This window comes from Pan troglodytes, chromosome 19 (assembly GCF_028858775.2).
Source record: "Pan troglodytes isolate AG18354 chromosome 19, NHGRI_mPanTro3-v2.0_pri, whole genome shotgun sequence".
Taxonomy (NCBI): domain Eukaryota; kingdom Metazoa; phylum Chordata; class Mammalia; order Primates; family Hominidae; genus Pan; species Pan troglodytes.
Window position 1 is genome coordinate 25,717,066 of NC_072417.2, and position 27,606 is coordinate 25,744,671.

At 51.7% G+C, this 27,606-nt stretch overlaps 1 protein-coding gene across 1 annotated transcript; it reads left to right on the forward strand.

Moving 5' to 3' along the window:
* Positions 1–3,936: 3,936 nt before the first annotated feature.
* On the forward strand, positions 3,937–24,993 carry CAVIN1 (caveolae associated protein 1). The gene is made up of 2 exons (XM_016931785.4): positions 3,937–4,817; positions 22,052–24,993. Exons 1-2 carry the CDS (start codon positions 4,347–4,349, stop codon positions 22,751–22,753), a joined length of 1,173 nt encoding a protein of 390 aa, XP_016787274.1. The 5' UTR covers positions 3,937–4,346; the 3' UTR covers positions 22,754–24,993.
* Positions 24,994–27,606: the final 2,613 nt, after the last annotated feature.

Below are 27,606 nucleotides of genomic sequence, written 5' to 3' on the forward strand. Positions count from 1 at the left end.
GGGATAGAGATAAAACTTTTTAGAGGCCGGGTGCTGTGGCTCATGCCTGTAATCCCAGCACCTTGGGAGGCCGAGGTGGGTGGATCACCTGATGTCAGGAGTTCGAGACCAGGCTGACCAACCTGGTGAAACCCCGTCTCTACTAAAAGTACAAAAAATTAGCTGGGCGAGGCCAGGCACAGTGGCTCACGCCTGTAATCCCAGCACTTTGGGAGGCCGAGGCGGGCGGATCATGAGGTCAGAAGATCGAGACCATGCTGGCTAACATGGTGAAACCCCGTCTCTACTAAAAATACAAAACATTAGCCAGGCGTGGTGGCAGGCACCTGTAGTCCCAGCTACTTGGGAGGCTGAGGCAGGAGAATCGCTTGAACCCAGGAGGCGGAAGCTGCAGTGAGCTGAGATCATGCCATTGCACTCCAGCCTGGGCAACAGAGCAAGACTCCATCTCAAAAAAAAAAAAAAAATTAGCTGGGCATGGGGGCACACACCTGTAATCCCAGCTACTTGGGAGGCTGAGGCAGGAGAATCGCTTGAACCCGGGAGGTGGAGGTTGCAGTGAGCCGAGATTGTGCCATTGCACTCTAGCCTGGGTGACAGAGAGAGACTCCATCTCAAAAAAAAAATGATAATAATCATCATCATCATCATCTAAGGATCTTATGGGACACTTAAGAAATGAAGGTCCTATAAGGTTCTCTACTGTCACTCCTCTTTTTTCCAAAAGCTTTTTCAATCCTTAGTAGAAGGAATTTAAATTACTTTAATACATTTCTCCTAAATTCTAAAGTAAGTTGGTAATCTGCCAGTTCTAGCAGTTATATGTGTATATATGATCTTATATACTAGCTTAATTCTACTTGAGCCTCAAATGAGAAAGCCATTTGTTTGTGAGAAAACAGTTATTGAAGTGTTAGGGTACCCGGTGTGGTGGCACACCTGTAGTCCAAGCTACTTGAGAGGGTGAGGTGGGAGGATCACTTGAGTCCAGGAGGTCAAGACTGCAGTGAGCTGTGATTGTGCCACTGCACTCAGCCTGCATGACAGAGCAAGACCTTGTCTCAAAAAAAAAAAAAAAAAGTTGGAAAAAACACAAAGCTGAAGTGGCTCACGCCTGTATTCCTAGCATTTTGGGAGGCCAAGGCAGGTGGATCCCTTGAGCCTAGGTGTTTGAGACCAGCGTGGGCAACACGGTGAAACCCCATTTCTACAAAAAATACAAAAATTAGCTGGGTGTGGTGGTGTGCGCTTATAGTCACAGCTATTCGGGAGGCTGAGGTGGGAGGATCACTTGAACCCGGGAGTTCGAGGCTGCAGGGTCAACAGAGTGAGACTCTGTCTTAAAAAAAAAAAGAAAAAAAAAAAAAAAAGGCGGGGCACAGTGGCTCACACCTGTAATCCCAGCACTTTGGGAGGCCAAGGTGGGTGGATCACGAGCTCAAGAGATTGAGACCATCCTGCCCAACACGGCGAAACCCCGTGTCTACTAAAAATACAAAAAAAAAATTATCTGGGTGTGGTGGTGCGTGCCTGTAGTCCCAGGTACTCGGGAGGCTGAGGCAGAAGAATCGCTTGAACCCAGGAAGCGGAGGGTGCAGTGAGCCGAGATTGCACCACTACACTCCAGCCTGGCGAGAGAGTGAGACTCCATCTCAAAAAAAAAAAGGAAAAAAAGAGGTTACCAGTAACCACGTATCTTGCCTTTCTAGCAGAAACAGTACTTCAGGATAACCTGATAAACAGCCCTAGTTGATGGCTCCATTTTCTATGAGAATTTCGGATAACAAATATGGTGTTGTAAACCCTTAAAAAACCCTACAATGTTGTTAGGGCACTAACCCAGTCCCTGCACTGTCGGTCTCCTTTCTGAGTTGGTGGGTTCTCTGTCTGGGTTGAGGAGGCCCTGGGTCCCCATAGACCAGTTTTTCACTCTTCCTAATGATAATGGATACCAGACTAGAAGTGACCTTTTGCCAGGACCATCATCCAGCCAGCTGGGGAAACCCAAGTGTGGTTTCCTAAGGAGGGAAAAGGGTTGCCGCTTTTCTGTGGGAAAGGGAGCTGGCGCCACTTCAGACACTCACAGCACCAGTGCTGTGCTAGACAGCAAAATGGGGGAGGATGGGCAGCCTCCCTATTTCTGGACTTTCTGCACTAAGGACCCTCCTTGGGCCTGCTCAGAATTGCCTGCTCCCTTGTACCCAGCATGGATGAAAATATGCTTTGGTTAATCTTCTGAAACAGCACATGGGAGTTGGGGAGTGGCTGTGGGTGCCTGTCTCCCTGCCCCAGTGGAAGGCTTAGAGCAGAAGGTGGAAAGAGCATGAAAGCAGGAGTCCAGACCTGGGTTCAAGTGCCAATGCCAACACTAACCTGCGAGTGATCTCTGGCAAGCCACCTGTCTTCTGCAGGCTTTCCTTTTCCTGTCTGTCAAATGAGGGGGTGGGATTTGATGGTCTCTCCGATGGCTTACTGTTAGTCCCTGGAATCTTGAAAAAGAAATGGACTCCTAGATCCTGCTCACTGAGATTGGTGTCAGCTGCCTCTGAGGGGGCGGTGGGAGGGGGAACACAGGGAAAGGTGAGTTTTAGAGAGAGGTGAGAGGTGGGTTTTTGGGTTGCTTTTGTTTTTTTGTTTGTGTTTTTTTTTTTTTTTTTTTTTTTGAGACAGAGTCTCACTCTGTCTGCACTCAGACAATGGATTACCAACTGGCAGATTACCAACTTACTTTAGAATTTAGGAGAAATGTATTAAAGTAATTTAAATTCCTTCTACTAAGGATTGAAAAAGCTTTTGGAAAAAAGAGGAATTCTACTCTGTAGAATTCCACTCAGGCTGGAGTGCAATGGCGCGAATCTCAGCTCATTGCAACCTCTGCCCCCCGGGTTCAAGTGATTCTCCTGCCTCAGCCTCCCGAATAGCTGGGATTACAGGCATGCGCTACCACGCCTGGCTAATTTTGTATTTTTAGTAGAGATGGGGTTTCTCCATGTTGGTCAGGCTGAGGTCGAACTCCCGACCTCAGGTGATCCACCCACCTCCACCTCCCAAAATGAGCCACTGCGCCCGGCCTAATTTTTGTATTTGTAACAGAGACGGGGTTTCACCATCTTGGCCAGGCTGGTCTTGAACTCCTGACCTCGTGATCCACCCGCCTGGGCCTCCCAAAGTGCTGGGATTACAGGCATGAGCCACCGCCCCTGGCCTAAGAGAGGTGGGCTTTTAAAAAGGGCTTTACACCAGGCGCGGTGGCTCCCAGCACTTTGAGAGGCTGAAACCAGCAGATCACTTGAGCTCAGGAGTTCGAGACCAGCCTGGTCAAAATAGTGTATACCCCGTCTCTTAAAAAAAAAAAAATTGAAAAAAATAAAAATTGAAAAAAATTAGCTGGGCGTGGTGGCAAGCGCCCATCTACTCAGGAGGCTGAAGTGGGAGGATTGCTTGAGCCCAAGAGGTCGAGGCTGCAGTGAACTGTGATCGGACCGCTGCACTCCAGCCTGGGTGACAGAGTGACACCCTGTCTCAAAAAGGGGGGTTGGGAGGTGGGCTTTATTTTCTGTTTGATTGCCCATCTTAATTCTACTCTGTTAGGGCAATTCTAAAAAGAACTTAGAGGAGCTTCGCAGCCCTTCACCACCACCGTGACCCCAAGTACGTTCTCTCTTTCTCCCCCCCCCGCCCACAAACAACCCCCTAAGCTTACCCCTGAGTTAGTAACCTGGTTGGGGTTGGTGATGAGGAAATCCGAGAGGCCTCTTAGAAAATATTGTAAAGGGCAAGGGTCCTTTTGCGCTCAAAAACTAGGTAAAGGCAAATACAAGATTTTGCCTATAATTTCAGAATCTCCTGGTCCACCCGACTCCCAGATCTTGAGGATTTCCGGATGAGCAATTCAAGAGAGGGGAACAGAGAGCAACACTCTTAGAACCTGATTCCGTTCCTCAGCTCGCATTCCTCCGCCCGTCCCGCTCCCGCCGCCAGCGGAGGCCCTAGTCTCCCGCTCCAACTATTCCAACCATCCCGGGAAGGGTGGGGCGCTCGGCTCTTGGGTCCCCCTCCGCCGCCCCGCCTCGTCGATCTCCCCTTCTGCCCTGGTTCCTCCCTTTCTGGGGTGGGGCCAGCCAATCAGCGATCAGACTCCGGAGTTTGGCCCGGGAGCTGGGGAGCTCACCGATCCCCCGCCCAGCAGTTCTGGCCGCTGTCCCGGTGCGCACGGACGTGGCTCGAGTTTCCTCTGCTCTCCGCTCTCGCCCGCTAGCTCTCCCCCCTTCCGCTCCTGCTTCTCTCCGGGTCTCCCGCTCCAGCTCCAGCTCCACCCGGCCGGTCCTGCACGGCTCCGGGTAGCCATGGAGGACCCCACGCTCTATATTGTCGAGCGGCCGCTTCCCGGTTACCCCGACGCCGAGGCCCCGGAGCCTTCCTCCGCTGGGGCTCAGGCAGCAGAGGAGCCGTCGGGGGCCGGCTCAGAAGAGCTGATCAAGTCGGACCAGGTGAACGGCGTGCTGGTGCTGAGCCTCCTGGACAAAATCATCGGGGCCGTAGACCAGATCCAGCTGACCCAAGCACAGCTGGAGGAGCGGCAGGCGGAGATGGAGGGCGCAGTGCAGAGCATCCAGGGCGAGCTGAGCAAGCTGGGCAAGGCGCACGCCACCACGAGCAATACGGTGAGCAAGCTGCTGGAGAAGGTGCGCAAGGTCAGCGTCAACGTGAAGACCGTGCGCGGCAGCCTGGAGCGCCAGGCGGGGCAGATCAAGAAGCTGGAAGTCAACGAGGCCGAGCTGCTGCGGCGCCGCAACTTTAAAGTCATGATCTACCAGGTGAGCCCACGGGGCGGAAGGCGCCCAGAGCTCCCGCGCCCGGCCCGCGTCCCCTGCCTGGGAGTTGGGGTGGGGAGACCTGCCTGTGGCGCTGCTCCCCTCCCAGCCTGGCCCGGGCGCCCGGGAGATCCACCCTCCTTCCGGTGAGCGCGGCTGGGGTGGGATGGGGTGGAGGGAGCGGAGGACTCCTGGGGCTCGTAGAGGGGCGCGCTCTGCACCTCGAACCGCCCCACTCAGATCCTTCCCTCCGGTCCCAAACTTGTAGCAGAACCGAATTAGCGGGTGGACTCGAGGACGCTGCCCCTCGCAGACCGCTCCCTCCCTAATTGGCTCTGTCAAACTTCTTCCTACTTGGGGGAAGTTTCTAGGAAATTCAGGGGTCCCTGGCGATCGTTGGGGTCCGCTGTAAGCGGACACTGGCTGCGGGGCCCGGGCCTGGGGCCTCTGCGCCTGCGGGCCTGATATAGCGGGTGATTCAGGGCTCAGGCACGCACCAGCAGGGGCTGTGCCAAGCGGGGAACGCGACCGCCAACCTCCTCCCCAGACCCTGCGCCCCCGCGCCCCCACATCGGCCTCGGCGGCCCACCCCTGTCCCCTCGCTGCTCTCTGCTCCTGGCCACCAGGCATTTTCAGGCCCTTGAGGACACCCTCACCCGCGGCGCGCGGGCACCCTGGGCCTCCTGGAAGCGGGCGGGGCTGGGCGGGGAAGAGTGGGCGTCAGGAGTGCAACAGGGGCTGGTGGAGTGGGTGGACAGCCCCTGCGGGGTCCGGCGGTCTGGGCGCAGTCTGGGCGAGGTGAATCACCCCGCATGCCTGCGGGGGCGGGGGCCAGGCGCAGCAGCGCAGCCGGCGGGAAGAGGCTGGCGCCCCCACCCCCCGGCTCCGCCCGGGGCCACTTGTTGCTTTCTTTGCACCTCTCCCCATTCCTCACACTTGGATAAAAATGTAGCTTTTGGATCATAACCCCCAATAAACCTGGGAGTCTCGGGTTTCTATGCTGCTCCTCTCCACGCCGCTTCCGCAGTGCCATCGGGGATGAGATTTTGGGCTGGGCGGGAAGTGTTCCAGCCTGGCTCCTCCCCGCCTCCCAAAGGCCTGCCGATGCTCCTAACCCCAGGGAGGCGGGATCGTGTGGGGCAGGGGGGTTAGTCTATGCTCCCCTCTCCCCTTCCTCTCCCTGCTGAAGGGAATGGAAAGAAAGGGAAGGCTGGATTTCCCACACCCTCCAAGTTAGAAGACCCCTTTCCGGGAGTTGTGGCTCTGCTGACTGCTCTGGGGCCTGGTCGAGCCGGGTTCAGAGTGACCATCTGGGGTGAGGCGAGGGGGTCCTTGGCTTGGTTTCCCCAGGAGGAGTTAAGATAGATGCAAATCAGGACAAGTATCTGGGAAGAGTAGAGACAGAAAGGTGGGTCAGCTGGTACCTATCTGAGGTGGTGGGACAGAGGCAGAAGTGGCACTTGTCCCCCTCCCCACCCTTACCCACGGATGACAGACTCCTCCCAGGAGGCATATACGTGGCTTTTAAAAAGCTTTACTTCCCCTACTTAAGCACTATTTAGATAGAAAATGTTTGCCCAGAGCTATTTCCACTTAGTCTAACTGCTTGGAGGACGCAGGATGAGAGGGGGGCTTTTGATGTTTTTTAAGAGACCTGCTTAGTACTGGGGACATTGAGAGGAGCGGAACAAGACAGGGGTCTGGGACAGCAAGCCAGCTCTATATTTCCTCCAGAGCCTGGTGTGGCTGAGGGCCACCATGAAGAGCTCGAGGGGTGACCCTTCTCACGCTAACTGTCCCAGACCATAGAACCTGGGAAAAGTCTTGGCCTCGAGGTAAAATTCCCTATGCCAAAGATGGAGATTCTGAGAGAAGAGGGAAAGGTATGGAGGGAGAAAGACTTCTCTGCAGAGGCCACTGGCATCCCCCTGTTCTGCCCTCTCCAGCAATCTGCAGGGATATGTCTATATTTTAGGGGGTGGGAGGGAATGGGTTCTAATCACAGGTGGCTTCAAATGCATCTGCACTAAACCAAGGCCAGTGGGTGACAGAGAGTTGAGGTAGTAAGAGTAGCTCAAATGGAGTCCCAAACCCACAGAGGGAATAACTAAGAACTGAAATGGTCCCAACCTGGGGAAGACTTCAGACGTAAGGAAAAGATTCCAGCAAATGGGGTGAGGCTTGGGAAAGCAGAACTTCCCTGAGCTGCAGAGCAGATGTTCCAGGTGGGGACCCGGCTGCTGGAGGAAAGCAGAGGCTGCTCCTGCTCCTCCCAGAGGTCTGCAGGCCTGAGAAGGGAAGGAGGTAAAAATAGCTCTGTGCCTTGGCAGGCCTATTAGGGAAGATTGGGGGCAGCAGCATTTATGGTAAAGTCCGGCTGAAGGGGGAGGATGCTTGGGTGGCCAGGCAAAGAGACAGAGATTTGGAGAAAGTTTCCTGGGATGGTGTGAATTCTCTGGAGGGGCCATAGGGGAAGGGATGCTGTATTCCCCACTACAGGGGTGGGAGGTGATGATGTGGCAGTGGGGGTGGGGCAGAGGAGAACACCAAGGGATGGGAAGGCCCCCGTTGTGGGATGGAGACATCTGGCCTTCCATACCCTATTCCTGGGGAGAAAAGGAGGGAATCCCTTGTATGGCCCCACCCCATATTCAGGGAACTTCTAGACTTAATGATTTCACAGCTTTAAGTTCGCATTTGAACACACACACACACACACACACACACACACACACACACACACACGAAATTCAGCACCTCCCACCCCAAGGTATCACAGCCCTCATCTTAAACTCACTTCTGAGTCATTACTGCCCTTCTCTGGCATTTCCTTCCCTGTCTCCCAAACAAAACCTAGCGGTTTGACATCGCATTCTATCAGGCGACACTTGGCTAGCAACAGCTAGTAAATGAGAGAAGTGAATTCTACTAGTTATAGGAGTTAATGGACTGAGGGTTGCAGGACGATCAGGCCAGATTGTGAATATAGAGGCAGTTGCTCTAAAATACCATGCAGAGGCCGGGCTAGGTGGCTCGTGCCTGTAATCCCAGCACTTTAGGAGGCCGAGGCAGGTGGATCACTTGAGGTCAGTAGTTCGAGACCAGCCTGGCCAACATGGTGAAACCCCTCTCTACTAAAAATACAAAAATTAGCCGGGCATGCTGGTGAGCACCTCTAATCCTGGTTACTCGGGAGGCTGAGGCAGAAGAATGGCTTGAACCTGGGAGGCAGAGGTTGCAGTGAGCAAGATCGTGTTATTGCACTCCAGCCTGGGCGACAGAGTGAGATTCCATCTCAAAAAAAAAAAAAAATAATAATAATAATAATAACAACAACAATAAATAAAATAAAATACCATGCAGATGAGTGGAGCTATGATCATTAAAGAGCCAATTCTTCCAGGCAACAATTTGTTTTTTGGGGTTTTTTGGTTTTGTTTTTCAGACAAGTTCTCACTCTGTTGCCCAAGCTGGAGTGCAGTGACACAGTCATATCTTACTGCAGTCTCGAACTCTTGGGCTCAAGTGATCCTCCTGGTTCAGCCTCCCGAGTAGCTAGGACTACAGGTGCCCACCACCGTGCCCGGCAAATTGTTTTTTTTCATATTTGTAGAGTCCGGGGTCTCACTTAGTTGCCCAGGCTGATCTCAAACTCCTGGGTTCAAACAGTTCTCCTGCCTGGGCCTCCCAAAGTGCTGAGACTACAGGCATGAGCTACCACGTGCATCCAGTTTGTTTATTTTTAAACTTAAAAAGGCTTTATTTTTAATTACTATGGATACATAATAGTTGTACATATTTTTGGAGTACATGTGATATTTCGAGACAAGTATGCAATGTATAATGATCAAATCAGGGTAATTAGAGTATCCGTCATATCAAGCATTTATCATTTCCTCGTGTTAGGAACATCCCAATTCCACTCCTTTAATTATTTTGAAATACGCAATAATTTCTGTTAACTCTATCACCCTATTGTGCTACTGAACATTAGATCTTATTCCTTCTATCTAACTGTATTTTTGTACCCATTAACCATCCCTCCAGGCAACAATTTGGAGAGTAGGGCTCTTTTAGATCCAGAAAGTGGGGATAAAATGGAAATACGGGGCTGGGCGCGGTGGCTCACACCTGTAATCCCAACACTTTGGGAGGCCGAGGTGGGCGGATCACCTGAAGTGGGGAGTTCGAGACCAGCCTGACCAACATGGAGAAACCCCGTCTCTACTAAAAATACAAAATTAGCCAGGCGTGGTTGCACATGCCTGTAATCCCAGCTACTCAGGAGGCTGAGGCAGGAGAATCACTTGAACCCAGGAGGCAGAGGTTGCGGTGAGCCGAGATCGCACCATTGCACTCCAGCCTGGGCAACAAGAGCGAAACTTGGTCTCAAAAAAAAAAAAAAGGAAATACAGTCATGCATTGCTTAATGACTGAGATATGTTCAGAGAAATGCAGTGTTAGGCCATTTCCTCACTGTGTGAACATCATAGAGTAACTTTACATAAACCTAAACAGTATAGCCTACTGCACACCTAGGCTATATGATACAGCCTATTGCTCCTAGGCTACAAACCTATACAGCATGTTAATGTACTGAATACTGTAGGCAACTATAACACAATGGTAAGTATTTGTGTATCTAAATGTGTCTAAACATAGAAAAGGTGCAATAGCCATGGCACGGTAGCTCACACCTGTAATCCCAGCACTTTGGGAGGCCGAGGCAGGTAGATCACTTGAGGTCAGGAGTTAGAGACTAGCCTGGCCAACATGGTGAAACCCCATCTCTAAATAAAAATACAAAAATTAAGTGGGTGTGGTGGTGGGTGCCTGTAATCCCAGCTGCTTGGGAGGCTGAGGCAGGGGAATCGTTTGAACCTGGGAGATGGAGGTTGTGCCTGGACAAGAGAGCAAGACTCTGTCTCAAAAAAATAGTATAGTAAAGTAAATACATAACCAGTAACACAGTCATGTCTTATCAATATCAAGTATTATGTACTGTATATAATTGTATGGGCTAGACTTTTATACAACTGGTAGTGCAGCAGGTTTGTTTACACCAGCAATCACCATAAACACTTGAGTAATTCATTTCACTAACACATTATGATGGCTACAATGTTATTAGGTGATAGGAATTTTTTATCTCCACTACAATCTTTTTTTTTTTTTTTTTGGAGACAAGTTCTCGCTCTGTTGCTCAGGCTAGAGTGCAGTGGCATGATCTTGGCTCACTGCAACCCCTCTGCCTCCCAGGTTCAAACAATTGTTCTTCTTCAGCCTTCCGAGTAGCTGGGATTTACAGGTGTGAGCCACCATGCCTGGCTAATATTTTTGTATTTTTAATAGAGACAGGGTTTCACCATGTTGGCCAGGCTGGTCTCGAACTCCTGGCCTCAAGCAATCCACCTGCCTTGGCCTCCCAAAGTGCTAAGATTACAGGCATAAGCCACCACAACCAGCCTCCATTACAATCTTATGGGACCACAGTTGTGTATGCCGTCTGTTGACTGAAACGTTGCTATGCGGCTCATGACTGAAAATGTGTTCTGGAGCAGTTTTGAGGAGGCAAAGTCAGTGACCTACATATGGACCAGCAGCAAAGGCCCATCAGACCTGCTCCAAGTGCTTGGGGATAAGGGCCAGGAAGCATTTAAGGGATTAGGTGTCTCATGGGCATTAAAGGGTAGGGCACCAGGGCTGGAACGAGAGCCTGATGGCTTCTCCTCCCCAAATCGCAATCCAACCTGTACCTCTTTCCTGGATTCAACGCAAATTAGGACTACCTTGCTCTAGAAGAACCCCAAACCTTTGTCCAAAAATATTCTCAACCCAGGGCTTTGGTCCCTTTCATCCCTAAAACCCAGCGGCCATGGAGAGTATGCATAGTACATCCTTCCTCCCAAACTGAGTTTGGGTTGTTTTTCCTGGTCACTGGGTCCAAAGCAGGGAGGGTATTTTTAGGGGTATTCCCAAGACGAAAGGAAATCATGCTATCCCTGGGTTCCTCCCTCCCTTTTTTTTTGAGAAAGGATCTTAGCTCTGCAGCCCAGGCTGGAGTGGTGGTATCGCAGCTCACTGCAGCCTCAAACTCCTAGGCTCAAGCAATCCTCCCATCTCACCATCTCAGCCTCCCAAGTAGCTGGTGCTACAGGCACAAGCCACCATGCCCAGCTAATTTTTAAATTCCTTCCGTCCTTCTTTCCTTCTTCTTTCCTTCTTTTCTCTCTCTCTCTTTCTTCTTTCTTTGACAGAGTCTTGCTCTGTCACCCAGGCCGGAGTGCAGTAGCGTGATCTCAGCTCACTGTAACCTCCACCTCCTGGATTCAAGCAATTTTCATGCCTCACTGTCCTAAGTAGCTGGGATTACAGGCATGCGCCACCACACCTGGCTAATTTTTGTATTTTTAGCAGAGACGGGGTTTCACCATGTTGGCTAGGCTGGTCTCGAACTCCTGACCTCAGGTGATCCACCTGCCTCAGCCTCCCAAAGTGCTGGAATTACAGGTGGGAGCCACGGTGCTCAGCCTAAATTTTTTTTCTAGAGGGTCCCCACTGTTGCTCAGGCTGGTCTCAAATTCCTGGGCGTAAGTGATACTCCTGCCTTGGCCGCCCAAAGTGCTGGGGTTACAGGCGTGAGCCACGCGGCCTTTTTATTTTTATTTTTCATATTGTAAAGATCAAAGTCAAAAGCATGAGGAGACAACAAAGAGTGGGCAACTGATAGCAAGAGGGGAGGGGATATTATTGCTAAGCAACTAACCTCAGAAGTAGGAGTGGCTTGGGCCATTTTTTTTTTTTGGAAATATAACATTGTGAATATTTCATCATTCTGTCATTAGCATTTAAAAATTTTTTCTTTTCTTTTCTTTTTTTTTTTTTTTGTTTTTTGTTTTTTGTTTTGTTTTGTTTTTCTGAGACAGGGTCTCACTCTGTTGCCCAGGCTGGAATGTAGTGGCAGCTGTCACGGCTCACTGCAGCCCCTGCCGTCCGGGCTCAAGCATTCCTCCTGCCTTAGGCCCCCAAGTAGCTAGGACTACAGACATGCACCACCACATCCAGCTAATTTTTGTATTTTTTGGTGGAGATGGGGTTTCTCCACATTGCCTAGGGTCTCCAATTCCTGAGCTCAAGCAATCCGTCTGCCTCGGCCTCCCAAAGTGCTGGGATTACAGGCGTGAGCCACCGCACCCGGCCTCATTATACACTTCTTGAGCTAGAAGACACTTTGCAAATAATCAGCTTCAACTCCTTCATTTTGTGGTTTAGGAAGCTGAGGCCCAGAGAGGGGAAGTCACTAGCCTATTGTCACTCAAGTGATTGGGAGTCAAACTGGAGCCAGAACCCAGGTGTACCCTTCCGCTACACTCACTGCTCCCCACCCCCTCCTTCCGTTCTGGGCTCTGCAGCAGAAAGCTGAGTGAAGACTAGCCCTGACAAAGCTAGGGCTAGCTGTGGCTCCGACACTTGCTGAGGGAGTTAGTTGCACAGTCCTGGCCCTGGGGCTGCTTTGCGTGTGTATGGGTGTTTGTGTGTGCGGCGTTGGCTATGAGTGGCCAGCATTGGTGGCCATTGGCTGCTTAGCCTTGTGAGTGCTGAAGTAGAGGCAATGTGTGGTCACCTGGCCTGGTGACAGTGGGAGGGGAGAGGTGTAGGGGAGGGGAGGGGTGTAGGGGAGAAAAGTGGGGGAAAGGAGGGGTGTTGGGGAGGGGAGGGGCGTAGGGGAGGAGTGGAGCTCCTGGTCAGCCGTGGTGTGCCCTGGCAGGGACTCCACACATACCTAGGAGAGGGACATGTTGTTTCCCTTTCTCTTCAGCCTCTCTGCCACTCCCACCTCCTCCTTGTACCCTGCAGGGGAGGTTGGGACCTGCTGCTTTGTTTTTTTGAGACTACAGGCTTTATCAAATACTGCTATTGCCTGAGTCCAATAGTGCCGCCAAGTGTCCCTCTCGCCTGGCGTCTGATTGCTCAAAGCAAGAAGCCTATAGTCTTCGGCAACTCAGCCCCTCAGGAGAGAGAGTTGGGGGCTGCCGCAGAGGTCCAGAGGTCCCAGGACATAGGCTCACCTGTCATAAAAATAGCTTGGTTTTGCCAGGCACAGTGATGTGTGCCTGTAGTCCCAGTTACTCAATAAGTTGAGGCAGGAAGATTGCTTGAGACTAGGAGTTTGAAGCCAGGTTGGGCAGCATAGAGAGACCCTATCTTAAAAAAAAAAAATAGAGCTTGGTTTTGGATCCTGATTTCTCTGTGCATTTTAGTGTATGATATCTTAAGTGGTAGCAAGAGGGAGGGGTGGCAAGGGAGACAGAAGGTGGGGACGTGGCCAAAGGGAAATTGCCAGGATGTCCCTCTTCCATGCCTATCCCTCTCCTCATTTGGGGTAGCATCCTGTGTCCACCCTACCCCAGGGAAGAATGAAAACAGATTAATCTGGGCACACTGGCTCATGCCTGTAATCCCAGCACTTTGGGAGGCTGAGGTGGGTGGACCACTTGAGGTCAGGAGTTCAAGACCAGCCTGGCCAACATGGCGAAACTCCGTCTCTACCAAAAATACAAAAAAAATTAGCCGGGCGTGGTGGCACACACCTGTAATCCCAGCTACTAGGGAGGCTGAGGCAGGAGAATCACTTGAACTCAGGAGGCAGAGGTTGCAGTAAGCCAAGATCACGCCACTATACTCCACAGCCTGGGTGACAGAGCAAGACTCCGTCTAAAAAAAAAACAACAAAACTGGGATTGGCAGAGTCTGACTCTGAAGACAGTGAAGTTGTGTGCCTTTGTATTTACTCATCTGAGCCTCCCCAGTTATAATCCAACAACTAGCCCCTTAGAAAACTCCTTATCCACCCCTAGCAGCCTCCATAGTCTTCCTATGATTATGGCTGGGGAAGGATTGGAGATGGAAGCCCAAGAATGGGACTGGGGAATATTGTAGAGGGAGGAAGGGAGGGGCTCAATTGAAGCTGTGTTTATTAATTCTTGGGCTTGAGTTTGCCCCACCCCTTTTGGCCCCAGGGACCTCTTTTTTTTTTTTTTTTTTTCCTTTTTGAGACAGACTTTTGCTCTGTCGCCCAGGCTAGAGTGAAGTGGCTGGACCTCAGCTCACTGCAAACTTCACCTCCCTGGTTCAAGTGATTCTCCTGCCTCAGCCTCCCGAGTAGCTGAGATTTCAGGCGTGTGCCAACAGGCCCCACTAACATTATTTTTTGCAGAGACCTGGGCAATGTTGCTGAGGCTGGTCTTGAACTCCTGGGCTCAAGGGATCCACCCACCTTGGCCTCCAAAGTGCTGGGATTACAAGGATTATAGGCATGAGCCACTGTGCCCAGCTCCCAGGGCCCTCTTGATGAAGCATTTAAAATGAGTTTCTAGGCCAGGCATGATGGTGGCTCATGCCTGTAATCCCAGCACTTTGGGAGCCCAAGGAGGGCAGATCACTTGAGGTCAGGAAGTTCAAGACCAGCCTGGCCAACATGGTGAAACCCTATCTCTGCTAAAATTTCAAAATATTAGCTGGGCATGGTGGCACGCACCTGTAATCCCAGCTACTTGGGAGGCCAAGGCAGGAGAATCGCTTGAACCCAGGAGGCGGAGGTTGCGGTGAACCAAGATCAGAGATCACGCCACTGCACTACAGTTTAACAGCCTGGGCGATAGAGAGAGACTCCATCTCAAAAAAAATAAAATAAAATAGTCCAGGCGCAGTGGTTCCCGCCTGTAATCCCAGCACTTTGGGAGACCGAGACAAGAGGATCGCTTGAGGCCAGGAGTTCAAGACCAGCCTGGCCAACACAGTGAAACCCGGTCTCTACTAAAAGTACAAAATTAGCTGGGCGTGGTAGCATGCACCTGTAATCCCAGCTATTCGGGAGGCTGAGGCAGGAGAATTACTTGAACCTGGGAGGTGGAGGTTGCAGTGAGCCAAGATCGTGCCACTGCACTCCAGCCTGGGCAACAGAGTGAGACTCTGTCTCAAAAAAATAAAATAAAATAGTTTCTAGCCTGGGCAACATAGTGAGACCTTGTCTCTATCAAAAAAAAAAAAAAAAAAATTAGCCGGGTTTGATGGTACACACCTGTAGTCCTAGATATTTGGGAGGCTGAGGTAAGAAGATTGCTTGAGCCCAGGAGTTGGAGGCTGCAGTGAGCTATGATTGTGCACTGCACTACAGCCTGGGCAACAGAGCAAGACCCCCATTTCTAAAAAAACAAAAACAAAAAAAAGTGGTTTATTTCCATCCTAATACATTGTGCTCCCCTCCCTACTCACCAGCCCCTACTCTGCATGCCACCAAGGCCCTTTTTTCTCAACTCCTTTTGCACCCACCCCAAGCCCCATTTAAACCCCTTTTCCTCATCTTAGCCCAAGAAGAAGCCGAATGCACCCTCTGACCTGGCCACACCCAAGATCGTGCCTTTTGACCTGCCTGAGACTGAGCCCTTTGACCTGAAGCCTGAGACAGTGCCTGAGCTCCCACCCTTTGACCAGACGCCTAGGGCACTGCCATATTACCCAGAGCCTGGGCCCCGGCCCACCCCAGAGGAGCCGACAGCCGGTGGGAGTGTTTAGGGTCTCCTGGATCCCGTTCTGTGGGCGTGGGGTATCTCTTCAGTCCACTGTCAGCCCACAGCCTGGTGGTGATCACTGCCAGGAGGGCCACCATCTCCAGTCACTGCCCACTGTGGACGGGTGCCGGGTACTGTGAGAACACTGGCATTATGCAGAGTTCAGGAGAATGGGATGTATATAGTGGGGATGGGAGGGGAATGGAAGGGGCCTCCCCACTTCTTGGTTTCTGTTTTTAGTAGTAAATGCTCCCCCACACTTAAGCTGCACCCGAAGGCTGCCTAGCATGAAGACGCATGGCTTCTGGTTCTGCCGTTCCCCCTGCTGCCTCCTCCTGAGGGACAACCCAGTTTGGCTCAAAGCCTCTTTGGAGAGGGCCATCATGAGGCCCAGGCCTGGGGTCTGTTCTGTGCCCTCTCCACCCACTCCCTGCAGCTGAGGAAAACATTTACATGTATTTTTTCCAGTTTCTTTTAGAAAATGCTTTGCAAAGAGATCGCTTATGTTTGCCAGATTCTGCCTTGGGTGGGGTGCCCAAAAGCTGCCAACTCACAGAGGCCAGGAGGGGGACATTCTAGCTGGCTCTGGCTCAGGACCTCTGGCCTTCCTATAGCAGTGTTTCTCAACTTAAAAAAAAATGTTAAAAAAATTTTTTTTAGAGATGGGGTTGGACTGTGTTGCCCAGGCTGGTTCTGAACTCCTGGGGCTCAAGTGATCCTCCCACCTCAGCTTCCCAAAGTGCTGGGATTACAGGTGTGAGCCACCTCACCCAGCCAGTTTTTGTTGTTGATGGTTGTTGTTGTTTTCATAATCACTCCCATATAGAGACCTTTTAGTTTTTGTTTTTTTTTTTTTTTTTGAGACATAGTCCTACTCTGTCACCCAGGTTGGAGTGCAGTGGAGTGATCTCGGCTCACTACAACCTCCACCTCCTCGGTTCAAGTGATTCTCCTGCCTCAGCCTCCCAAGTAGCTGGGATTACAGGCATGTGCCACCACATCCAGCTAGTTTTTGTATTTTTTGGTAGAGACGGGGTTTCGAACTCCTGACCTCAGGTGATCTGCCCGTGTTGGCCTCCCAAAATTCTGGGATTACAGGCATGAGCCACCACCCCGGCCCTTTCAATTTTTTTTTTTTTTTTTTTTTTTTTTTTTTGAGACAGAGTCTCACTCCGTCGCCAGGCTGGATTACAGTGGCACGATCTTGGCTCACTGCAATCTCCGCCTCCCTGGTTCAGCCTCCCGAGTAGCTGGGATTACAGGCTCGTGCCACCACACCCAGCTAATTTTTGTATTTTTAGTAGAGACGGAGTTTCACCATGTTGGCCAGAATGGTCTCGATCTCCTGACCTCGTAATCTGCCCACCTTGGCCTCCCAAAGTGCTGGGATTACAGCCTTGAGCCACAGCACCCGGCCCCTTTCAGATATTTTTAACCAAGCTGTTCATCTCCCTCATGAAATGTTAAAACAATAGATAAACTGTATATCTGTTTATGTACTGTGGCTCTTGGGAGTGGCACAAATCATTGTGATATCTAAGTCCCCTCCCAATCTCCAAGAATCAGTTTTCACCCTTTTGGACGCAATTTCACCCCTGCCAAGAATGCACGCTAGAGCAGAAGGGAGGGACACTTCTGCCCTTGGGGTCTCTCATCTCCTTGTCTTAGCAACCTCTAGAAGAGGTCCTGAATTTTAAAGACCTTTCTCTCCCCTTCACCTCTCCCCTCCTCTTCACCCTCTTCTAACATACACTCTAAGCAGATCCTGGGTCTCTGAATTACCTCTCCAGTCTCCTCCAGCCATTCCCAGTTAGTGGTTGGGGACCTAGAGCTGGTCAGCCTTAAGTCAAGAGAGCCTCCTACCCAGACCCATGTGGCATCTGTCCCTTCTCCCTAACAAATGTGAAGTGCCTGGCCAAGGGCCAGATGTGTAATAGGTGCTCAATGACATTATAATCTTATAAAAATCTTCCTAAGCCAGATCTCAAGTTTAGACAGCAGGGTTGGGGGGTGGAGTGGAAGAGGCTGGGAGCCTCCCTGTGGCTCCTCTGCATCCATCGAGGATTGAGGAGCTATGTGTGCTTGGCAAAGGGCAGGGGGAGCTGTAATGCTTTTGTTCAGAGCTGGTCATTAAAGGTAACTCTGGAAACCAAGCCTATTGGGAGTGGTGGTTTTGTTTAATAAAAACGGGAAACAGAACAAGCAGAGCCGTCCCTCCTTGCCATCCCCTGAGGTCCTTCCTTTGGCTTAGGAGCTCTGCCAGAGAAGTAGGGGTGGGACAAGGGTGCCTGGCCTGTGTGCCCAGGGTGGAGGGAGATGATTTTGGATTGTGTTTGTGGTGGTTGTACCAGCAAGCAGATGGGTGGGACCAAGACAGCACTCCAAGGCTGTGAGTCATGGGGGAAACCCGGCCTGGAGTGGAGAGGAAAAGCTAATGGTGAAATACCCTCTCCAGAGCCAGCCTATTGGACATCATCCCAGGATTCAGCTCAAGTTGTTTCGTCTCCTGTCCCCTGACCTTCCACCAAGAAGGCAGCTCCTATGGTGTAAGCCGTCACTCCAGGGGAAGCCTACGATGAATGGGGTTAGAGCCCCCAGATCCCTTACTGGTCTGGAGAGATTTCTAAATCCAGGAATAAACCTCCCCTTGGCCAGGCACAGTGGCTCATGCGAGAAATCTCAGCACTTTGGGAGGCCGAGGCAAGGGGATCACTTGAGCCCAGGAGTTTGAGACCAGCCTGGGCAACATAGTGAGACTCTGCCTGTACAAAAACTACAAAAATTAGCTGGGCATGGTGGCGTGCGCCTGTAGTTCCAGCTACTTGGGAGGCTGAGGTGGGAGGATCACTAGAGCCCAGGAGGTTGAGGCTGTAGTGACCTGTAATCATGCCACTGCACTTCAGCGTGGTTGACAGAACAAGACCCCATCTCAAAACAAACAAACAAAAACACAAAAATGGCCAGATGCGGTGGCTCGTGCCTGTAATCCCAGCACTTTGGGAGGCCGAGGTGGGAGGATCCCTTGAGGTCAGGAGTTTGAGATCAGCCTGGCCAACATGGTGAAACCCTGTCTCTACCAAAAAATACAAAAACTAGCCGGGTATGGTGGTGCATGCCTGTAATCCCAGCTACTTGGGAGGCTGAGGCAGGAGAACTGCTTGAACCCAGGAGGCAGAGGTTGCAGTGAGCCGAGATTGCGCCACTGCACTCCAACCTGGGTGACAGAGTGAGAACATGTCTCAAAAAAAAAAAAAAAAAAAAAGGCCGGGCACGGTGGCTCACGCCTGTAATCCCAGCACTTTGGGAGGCTGAGAAGGGCGAATCACATGAGGTTGGGAGTTCAAGACCAGCCTGATCAACATGGAGAAACCCCGTCTTTACTAAAAATACAAAATTAGCCAGGTGTGGTGGCACATGCCTGTAATCTCAGCTATTCGGGAGGCCCAGGCAGGAGAATTGCTTGAACCTAGGAGGCGGATGTTGCGGTGAGCCGAGATCGTGTCATTGCACTCCAGCCTGGGGAGCAAGAGCAAAACTCCATCTCAAAAAAAAAACAAAAAAACAAAAACCTCCTCTCACTAGGATTGCTTCCTTATGTTGTAGTTTGAGACCTTTCATGAGGCACTAGGAAGATGGCATTGGCTATAAGAAGTCTGCAGCTCTCTCCCTAGTCCCATTCACTTCCAAGTTCAGCTGGCAAAGACCTTTATCTAGGAAGCCACAGGCCAGGAAAACCAGCCAGCTCAGCCTTTAGGGGTGGGGTGGAGCAGGCAGCAGGGGTAGGGGAGAAGGGGGGGATGCTGGGGGTAGGGCAGAGAGACAAAGTGGATTTGTTTTCCAGCAGCTGGGGCTGTTTCCTGACTATTCCCTGCCTGTCACCCTTAATCCCTCCCTAGCCTATTCACATTGTCTGAGTTTAGTGAAAGGAGGGGCTCTCTCCACCCTTTGGTGGGGCGTGGGTGGGTTTTTAAGTCTGGGAGGTTATGAAGGAAAGATCAGAGCTGAATTTTTTAAAATATATATATATACTGGGGCTGCAGGTAAATTCTGGGTGGAGATGGATGAAGAGGGTTTAGATCCTACAATGATGTATAAATCTTAAATGATACGCACTCCAGTAGCAGGCAGGGTAAGGGTGATTGTAGGAGCCCCAAAGTGAATGACTGGAAATCAGAGGGAATGCAAAGAGAAGTTGAGACTCTCCTACACTCAGAACAAGGAAAACACCCTTCAATGCCTCAGTGAATGATAAGAGGCAGAGGGATAAACAAAATGCCCTAGGATGCCCATGATCTGCACTAAGCCGTCTATGGCAGGTAGAGACTACAAGTCCCAGCATGCCCTGTGCCCGGGTCACCTTGCCTGCTGGGAGGTGTAGTTGGGTAACAGAGAGCTGGAGGTGGCTTGGTGCCCAGCAGAGCTGATGCCCAGATGAGAGAAGAGGTGGAGCCAGCATTCCCTCTTTGTCCCTGCTAATGCTATTGACAAGAAGGGAAGGAAGTTGGGAGAGGGTGTTCCTAGTTTTCAGTGTAAACCAGGAAACTCTGGGGGGATGTTGATGGGAGGGAAGAGGAAAGAGGTTGGGGGCTGGGGAAGGAATTTCTGTAGCAGGTGGTGCAGAGATACCGAGCAGCCTATGTATAGGGGTGTGTGTGTGGTGTCAGTGAGAGGACTCAGTTTATGTTGCCTTATTTTCTTAGGGGACAGGATTTTTCTTATAATTCTGGGAAATGGTCTTCAGAAAACCCTTTAGAAAAGCGACTATCTCTCGTTCCTTCATTTGAAGTCACTAAAGGGAGTCTGGGCCAAAGAGATCCTATTGATGATCTTGGTCTGCCCTTTCCCTTTCTGTGCTCAGCCTCCCCTGCTCTCTGATGAGGGTGGAGGTGGGGGAGGGAGTGATCCAGAGATTCTGAAATGTTGGCCAGAGTCAAGATCTTGGAAAATCTTCCCGGAATGGAAAGCAGTTCTGGTGCTAAGTCCTCCAAGGAGAAGACAGAAAAGCAAAGAACTGGTTCTGAGCTCCAGGGTCATGGGGAATCTGAGACCACCCATCCTACTCCTAGACCCCTGAGCTCAGGCTTTGTGCTGGGGGCAGGGGGTAGGGAAAGCAAGAATTGAAAAGTAATCTCTCTTCTATCCCAAAGTAGGGAAGTCACAACCAGAAGAAATGTCCAGACTGGGGAGAAAACATGTCCGTGGCTCCCAGCCAGCTTCTTCCTCTTTCCAATATCAATTTCTAAATGTGGGGGAGGGGGAGAATGACCACTGGTGGAGCCAAACAGTATGAAGGAGTCAAAGAAGGTGGAGGTGGGGGAGGGTGGACCACAGTTCTCCATCTCTAAGGCTGGTTCTGAAATAGCTTGAGGCCAGGAGCAGTGGCTTATGCCTGTAATCCCAGCACTTTGGGAGGCCAAGGCGGGTGGATCATTTGAGGTCAGGGGTTCGAGACCAATCTGACCAACATGGTGAAACCCCGAGTCTACTAAAAATACAAAAAAATTAGCCAGGTGTGGTGGCGCATGCCTGCAGTCCCAGCTACTCAGGAGGCTGAGGCAGGAGAATTGCTTGAACCTGGGAGGCAGAGGTTGCAGTCAGCAGAGATCGTGTCACTGCACTGCAGCCTGGGCGACAAAGCGAGACTCCATCTCAAAAAAAAAAAAAAAATGAAATAGCTTGAGTCTAGGAAATGCACTTCCTTTACTTTACCTGCTTGGGTGGGTAGGTGCAGCTGTGGGCTCAAACCCCTACCCGCTTTCAACCTAAACAGACACTCCCACCACTTGCTTTTCGGCCTGGCTCGGGCAGTGTGCGATTTGCGGCACCAGAGGGCGCTCCGCCCATTTCCAAAGTGGAGCTGTGTCTCCCGAGGGCCGTAGTGGTTTAATATCATCTACGGGTGGAAAGGGATCAGGACAGGGTTGGACGACCACAGAGATTTTAGCCCAAGTGCAATTATTACGCAACCCCATCTCCGACCCGAAGTTTGGTCCCCTGCTCCCGCGGTCTGTTTAGTCACCATTCGTTCAACGCACATGTTTTTTAGAGAATGGCGGCGCGAGGCCGGGCGCGGTGGCTCACGCCTGTAATCCCAGAACTTTGGGAGGCCGAGGCGGGCGGATCACCTGAGGTCGGGAGTTCGAGACCAGCCTGACCAATATGGAGAAACACCGTCTCTATTAAAGATACAAAATTTAGCCGGCGTGGTGGTGGGCGCCTGTAATCCCAGCTATTCGGGAGGCTGAGGCAGGAGCATTGCTTGAACCCGGGTGGCGGAGGTTGCGGTGAGCCAAGATCGCGCCCACTGCACTCCAGCCTCGGCAACAGATCGAGACTCCGTTAAAAAAAAAAAAAAAAAAAAAAAAAAAAAAACAAGGAGAGAGAGAGAGAAAGAATGGCGACGCGGGGTTGGGGGGCCGGAGATGGGTGATATGTTGCCCAGGCTGGTCTCGAACTCCTGGACTCAAGCCATCCTCCTGCCTCGGTCTCCCACAGCGCTAATATTACAGGCGTGAGCCTACACACATTTATTGAGCGCCCGCCAGTTTCCTGGGGACCACGAGCGTCCCATGCTCCCCTCTCTCCAGGATCGTCACCACCCTGACTCAGGCTCGCCCACATCCGCCTCCTCCGACGCCTCTCATGTCCCTTCTCCTCTTCCCTTAGGATGAAGTGAAGCTGCCGGCCAAACTGAGCATCAGCAAATCGCTGAAAGAGTCGGAGGAGCTGCCAGAGAAGGAGGGCGAGGAGCTGGGCGAGGGCGAGCGGCCCGAGGAGGACGCAGCGGCGCTGGAGCTGTCGTCGGACGAGGCGGTGGAGGTTGAGGAGGTTATTGAGGAGTCCCGCGCAGAGCGTATCAAGCGCAGCGGCCTGCGGCGCGTGGACGACTTCAAGAAGGCCTTCTCCAAGGAGAAGATGGAGAAGACCAAGGTGCGTACCCGCGAGAACCTGGAGAAGACGCGCCTCAAGACCAAGGAAAACCTGGAGAAGACGCGGCACACCCTGGAGAAGCGCATGAACAAGCTGGGCACGCGCCTGGTGCCCGCCGAGCGGCGCGAGAAGCTGAAGACGTCGCGGGACAAGTTGCGCAAATCCTTCACGCCCGACCACGTGGTGTACGCGCGCTCCAAGACCGCGGTCTACAAGGTGCCGCCCTTCACCTTCCACGTCAAGAAGATCCGCGAGGGCCAGGTGGAAGTGCTCAAGGCCACCGAGATGGTGGAGGTGGGCGCCGACGACGACGAGGGCGGCGCGGAGCGCGGGGAGGCCGGCGACCTGCGGCGCGGGAGCAGCCCCGACGTGCACGCGCTGCTGGAGATCACCGAGGAGTCGGACGCCGTGCTGGTGGACAAGAGCGACAGCGACTGAGCCGCCCCCGCTGCCACCCACCCCATTCCTCGCTCCTTCCGAACTTCCTCTTTCGCATTCTCTCTCGGCCCGAGCTGGCTGAGATTTTTCTAAATTGAAAACACGCCCCCCTCCCCACACCTCCAGGAACTCCACTCCCAGTCTTAGAGCTGTTAGGACCCGATGGGGAGGCAGCCCCCGCAGTGGACAGCCCCCGCTTGGACACAGTCCGAGTGGAATGGGAAGGGAATGGTCAATCCCTGTCCTGGTTGTCCAAGTCGGGATCTCAGAGGAAATTGCAGTGATTCCACGGTTAGGCCCCCCTGGGGGGGCTGCCTTCCCCTCAGCCTCTCCCCACACCACCCACCCAGCTGCTGTCATTCCGCTCACTGAGCTCTTCTTCATTCTCACCCTGATCCCTGGGGGACTCAAAGCCAAAACTGCCCAAAGAGGAAAGATTGAATCCTAAAGGGGATCCTTGCCCCCATGGGAGGCCCCCTACTAGAAGGACGTGAAAGCAGCTTTTGGGGGAAACTGAGGCAGTGGGGAAGACAGAGCAGAATGAGCCCTCACCCTGGCTGGGGGTCCAGCACAGGCTGTATCTGCAGAGGGTCCCAGAGGAACGCTGGAGCCAAGAGAAGCCCTGGGAAGGAGGGGTGGGGAACGACATGCATGTGAGGGATGGCACACTGATGTGTTTATGCACCTGTACACAGGAGCGCATGGCCATGGCTTTGGAAAGGAGAATGGAAAAATAGAAGAAGGTCGGCCGGGCTTGGTGGCTTATGCCTGTAACCCCAGCACTTTGGGAGGCCGAGGTGGGTGGATCACCTGAGGTCAGGAGTTCGAGACCAGCCTGGCCAACACCCCATCTCTACTAAGCGAAAACCCATCTCTACTAAAGTTACAAAAATTAGCTGGGCATGGTTGTGCATGCCTGTAATCCCAGCTACTTTGGAGGCTGAGGTGGGGAGAATTGCTTGAACCTGGGAGGTGGAGGTTGCAGTGAGCCAAGGTCGCAACACTGCACTCCAGCCTGGGTGACAGAGTGAGACTCCATCTCAACAGAAGGAAAAAAAAGGAAAATAGGAGAAGGTGGAAATGGGTGAAGAGAGAAGTCCCCTCACTAGCTGCATGAGAAATCTATCTTACTGTGGTTCTCCATGGGCAGCAGGACCATTTTTCAGAATCAAGAGGGAGGACAGTGTGAGAAGGCGATGATCCAAAGAAGACAGAGAGGTCAGCCCCACCCGATCCCTCAAATGGGCTCTCGGAGGCACCCCCAGGGGCAGCCCATTTCTCAAAGTCCAGAAAATTAGGGACCCAGAAGGGGGCAGCAGCAGGCTGGGAGTTAGGAGGGAGAGCAGGGTGCCGGCCCTGCCACCAAGTTGAGAGCTGGAGGGGAGGTGGGGAGAGAACATCACAGAGCAGCCAGCCCTGGTTCACTCCTGGCAGTTTCTTCTCAAGCTCCTTCCCTAGGAGCATGGTGGCACGTGCCTGTGGTCTCAGCTACTTGGGAGGCTGAGGCGGGAGGATCGCCAGAGCCCAGGAGTTTGAGGCTGCAGTGAGCTATGAGGGTGCCTCTGTGCTCCATCCTAGGCAACAAAGTGAGACGCTGTTTAAAAAGGAAAAAATCCTTCCCTAGAGCTAGTATCCTAAAGCTGCAGAGCTAGCCCAGACCTCATTGGTTTCCTTGTCCTTGGGGTGCTTTTCCTGAATCTTTGGGGGTGAAGGGAGTGTTGCTCCCAGTCCAGAGGCCTGATTCTGTTTGGACCGGGTTCTCAAGACACGACCAGGTTCTCAAGACACGAGTCCCCTTGTTCCTCCCCATTAAAGGGGGTTTGTCAGAAGCAAGAACAGCCTCTCTCCCCAGTCACAGCCTGAAGGGAGGCCCCGAGAGCTCCCTCCTTCCCCCCACCTGCTCCTTACCTTCTCTGCCCTGCTTTTTAGAACTGCAGTTCATTGTTTTAAGGGATTGGGGGAGGGAGCCTGGGGACACAAACCTTTTATACAATACAAAGCTTTGCTTTTTTTTTTTTTTTTTCTTCCTTTTCCCTTTCTCGGTTCTCTTCTCTCCTCTGAATGGCTGAAGACCCCTCTGCTGAGGGAGGTTGGGGATTGTGGGACAAGGTCCCTTGGTGCTGATGGCCTGAAGGGGCCTGAGCTGTGGGCAGATGCAGTTTTCTGTGGGCTTGGGGAACCTCTCACGTTGCTGTGTCCTGGTGAGCAGCCCGACCAATAAACCTGCTTTTCTAAAAGGATCTGTGTTTGATTGTATTCTCTGAAGGCAGTTACATAGGGTTACAGAGGGCAGGTGGGAAGGAGAGAGAAAGAGAGGGAGGGAGAACTGTTGGTATAAACTTGTCTCACGTGCCTGGGGTGGGGGAAGGCCAGGGAGATAACAATAATTGCCAATTTATTGAGCCCTTACTCTCTACCAGGAACTGTTCTAAGCACTTTGGTATGCAATTGCTTATTTAATCTCATAATAGCCCCTCTAGGCAGAGCCTATCATTATCATTCCCAGTCTAGATATGAGGAAACAGTGACTTGTCTAAGGTGCCATAGCTGGGAAGCAGTGGAGCTGGGATTCAAAGGCATCTGGATCCTCAATCTGTTTCATGGTTATAACCCTGTGTCTGTACCGGGTTGTACAGTCTGTTTCATGGTTATAACCCTGTGTCCCCTGGATCCACTTCCCTGCAGTCAGGGCATTAGCCCTCCAGACACACCCAGTTACTGTACTCAGCCTGAGCTTCCCACACACATACCCTTTGGAATCATAGGCCTAGAGGAGGCAGCCTAGGGGAGGGGAATATCAGAGGCCCTCAGAGGGCTGAATATCGGTAAAGAAAGTACGTGACATATCCCAGTTGTATCCACACAGCATATTTCAATCTCCCCACAACCCTGTGACGGGCACTGCTATGGTTTAAATGTATTACCCATCTTTCTTTCTTTCTTTCTTTCTTTCTTTCTTTCTTTCTTTCTTTCTTTCTTTCCTTTCCTTTCTTTCTTTTCTCTCTCTCTCTCCCCCCTCCCTCTCCCTCTCCCTCTCCCTCCCTCTCTCTCTCTCCCTCTCTCTCTCTTTCTTTCTTGATGGAGTCTTGTTCTGTCACCTGGGCTAGAGTGCAGTGGCGCAATCTCTGCTCTGCAACCTCCACCTCCTGGGTTCAAGTGATTCTCCTGCCTCAGCCTCCCAATTAGCTAGGATTATAGGCACGTGCCACTGCGCCCAGCTAACTTTTGTATTTTTAGTAGAGATGGGGTTTCATCATGTTGGGCAGGCTGGTCTTGAACTCCTGACCTCAAGTGATCTGCCTGCCTTGGCCTCCCAAAGTGCTGGGATTATAGGTGTGAGCCACCACACCCAGCGCAAATTTCATTTGTTGGAAACCCCACGTTCATATGTTGAGGAGAATCAGAAGTGGGGCCTTTTCAAGGTAATTAGCATTAGATAAGGTCACCAGGGTGGGGCTCCCATGATGGGACCAGTGACTATAAGATGAGGAAGAGGGCCGGGCAAGGTGGCTTGTGCCTGTAATCCCAGCACTTTGGGAGGCCAAGGCAGGTGAATCACCTGAGGTCAGGAATTCAAGACCAGCTTGGCCAACACGGTGAAACCCCGTCTGTACTAAAAATAAAACAATTAGCCGGCATTTTGGCAGGTGCCTGTAATCCCGACTACTCAGGAGGCTGAGGTGAGAGAATAGCTTGAACCCAGGAGGGGGAGGTTGCAGTGAGCCGAGATCATGCCATTGCACTCCAGCTTGGGTGACAAAGCGAGACTCCGTCTCAAAATAATAATAATAATAATAATAATCAGATTCTTCCCATGTGGTGGCAAAAGTGACCATAAATAGCAGCAGGCTTATGGACTAACAGGTGAGCAACCCCAGTGAAGAGGGGTTCTTTCCAGATTTGTCCAGCCAGAATCTCAGCTGTCATACCCTGATAGGTCACATATCCAAATCACTATGGCTCTGACCAAACACAGGTCATGTGATCACTTGTAGAACCCACCTGAAATGTGGAATTAAGAGTAATATTAATCAGGGCTCTTCAGAGAGACAGAACCAATAGGATGGATGGATAGGTAGATAGAGGAGAGGGAATTTATTGGGGGAATTGGCTTATTTGATTATGTAGGCTAAGAAGTCCCACGGCGAGCCATCTGCAAGCTGGAGACCCTGGGATGCCATAGCTTGGCTCAGTCCAACTCTGAAAGCCTCAGAATCAGAGAAGCTGACGGTGTAACTCTCACACCGAGGCCAAAGGCCTGAGAATCCAGGAGGCCACTGGTATAAGTAAGTGCTGGAGTCCAAAGGCCAGAGAGGCTGGAGTTCTGATGTCCATGGCAGGAGAAGAGGAGAGTATCTCAGCTCCAGGAGAGAGACCAACTCAGCTATTTCTCTGTTTTTTGTTCTATGGTGGGTTAGGGGGAGCTGATTGGGTGGTGCCTGCCCACATTGAGGGCAGATCTTCCCCACTTCCTCCCTTCACATTCACATGCTAATCTCTTCTGGAAACACCTCATAAGTATTCCTTAATCTAGTCAAATTGACACCTAAATTTAACAATCACAAGTGAAGGAGGGCTGTTTTCTCAAAGGAAAACAGGGATGTAGTTACCAATAGAAAAGGGAGGCTGGGTGCAGTGGCGCCTGCCTGTAATCCCAGCACTTTTGGAGTTTGTGGCAAGAGGATATAGCTTGAGCCCATGACTTCGAGACCAGCTTGGGCAATATAATAAGATCCTTTTTCCACAAAAAATACAAAAATTAGCCAGGCAGGATGTTGTGTGCCTGTAGTCCCAGCTATTCAGGAGGCTGAGGTAGGAGGATTGCTTGAGCCCAGAAGTTCCAGGCTGCAGTG

Coding starts and splice junctions, on each gene's coding strand:
- CAVIN1 (XM_016931785.4), top strand. CDS start 4,347: ATGGAGGACCCCACGCTCTATATTGTCGAGCGGCCGCTTCCCGGTTAC. Junction 4,818..22,051: donor TTAAAGTCATGATCTACCAG/GTGAGCCCACGG, acceptor CTCTTCCCTTAG/GATGAAGTGAAGCTGCCGGC.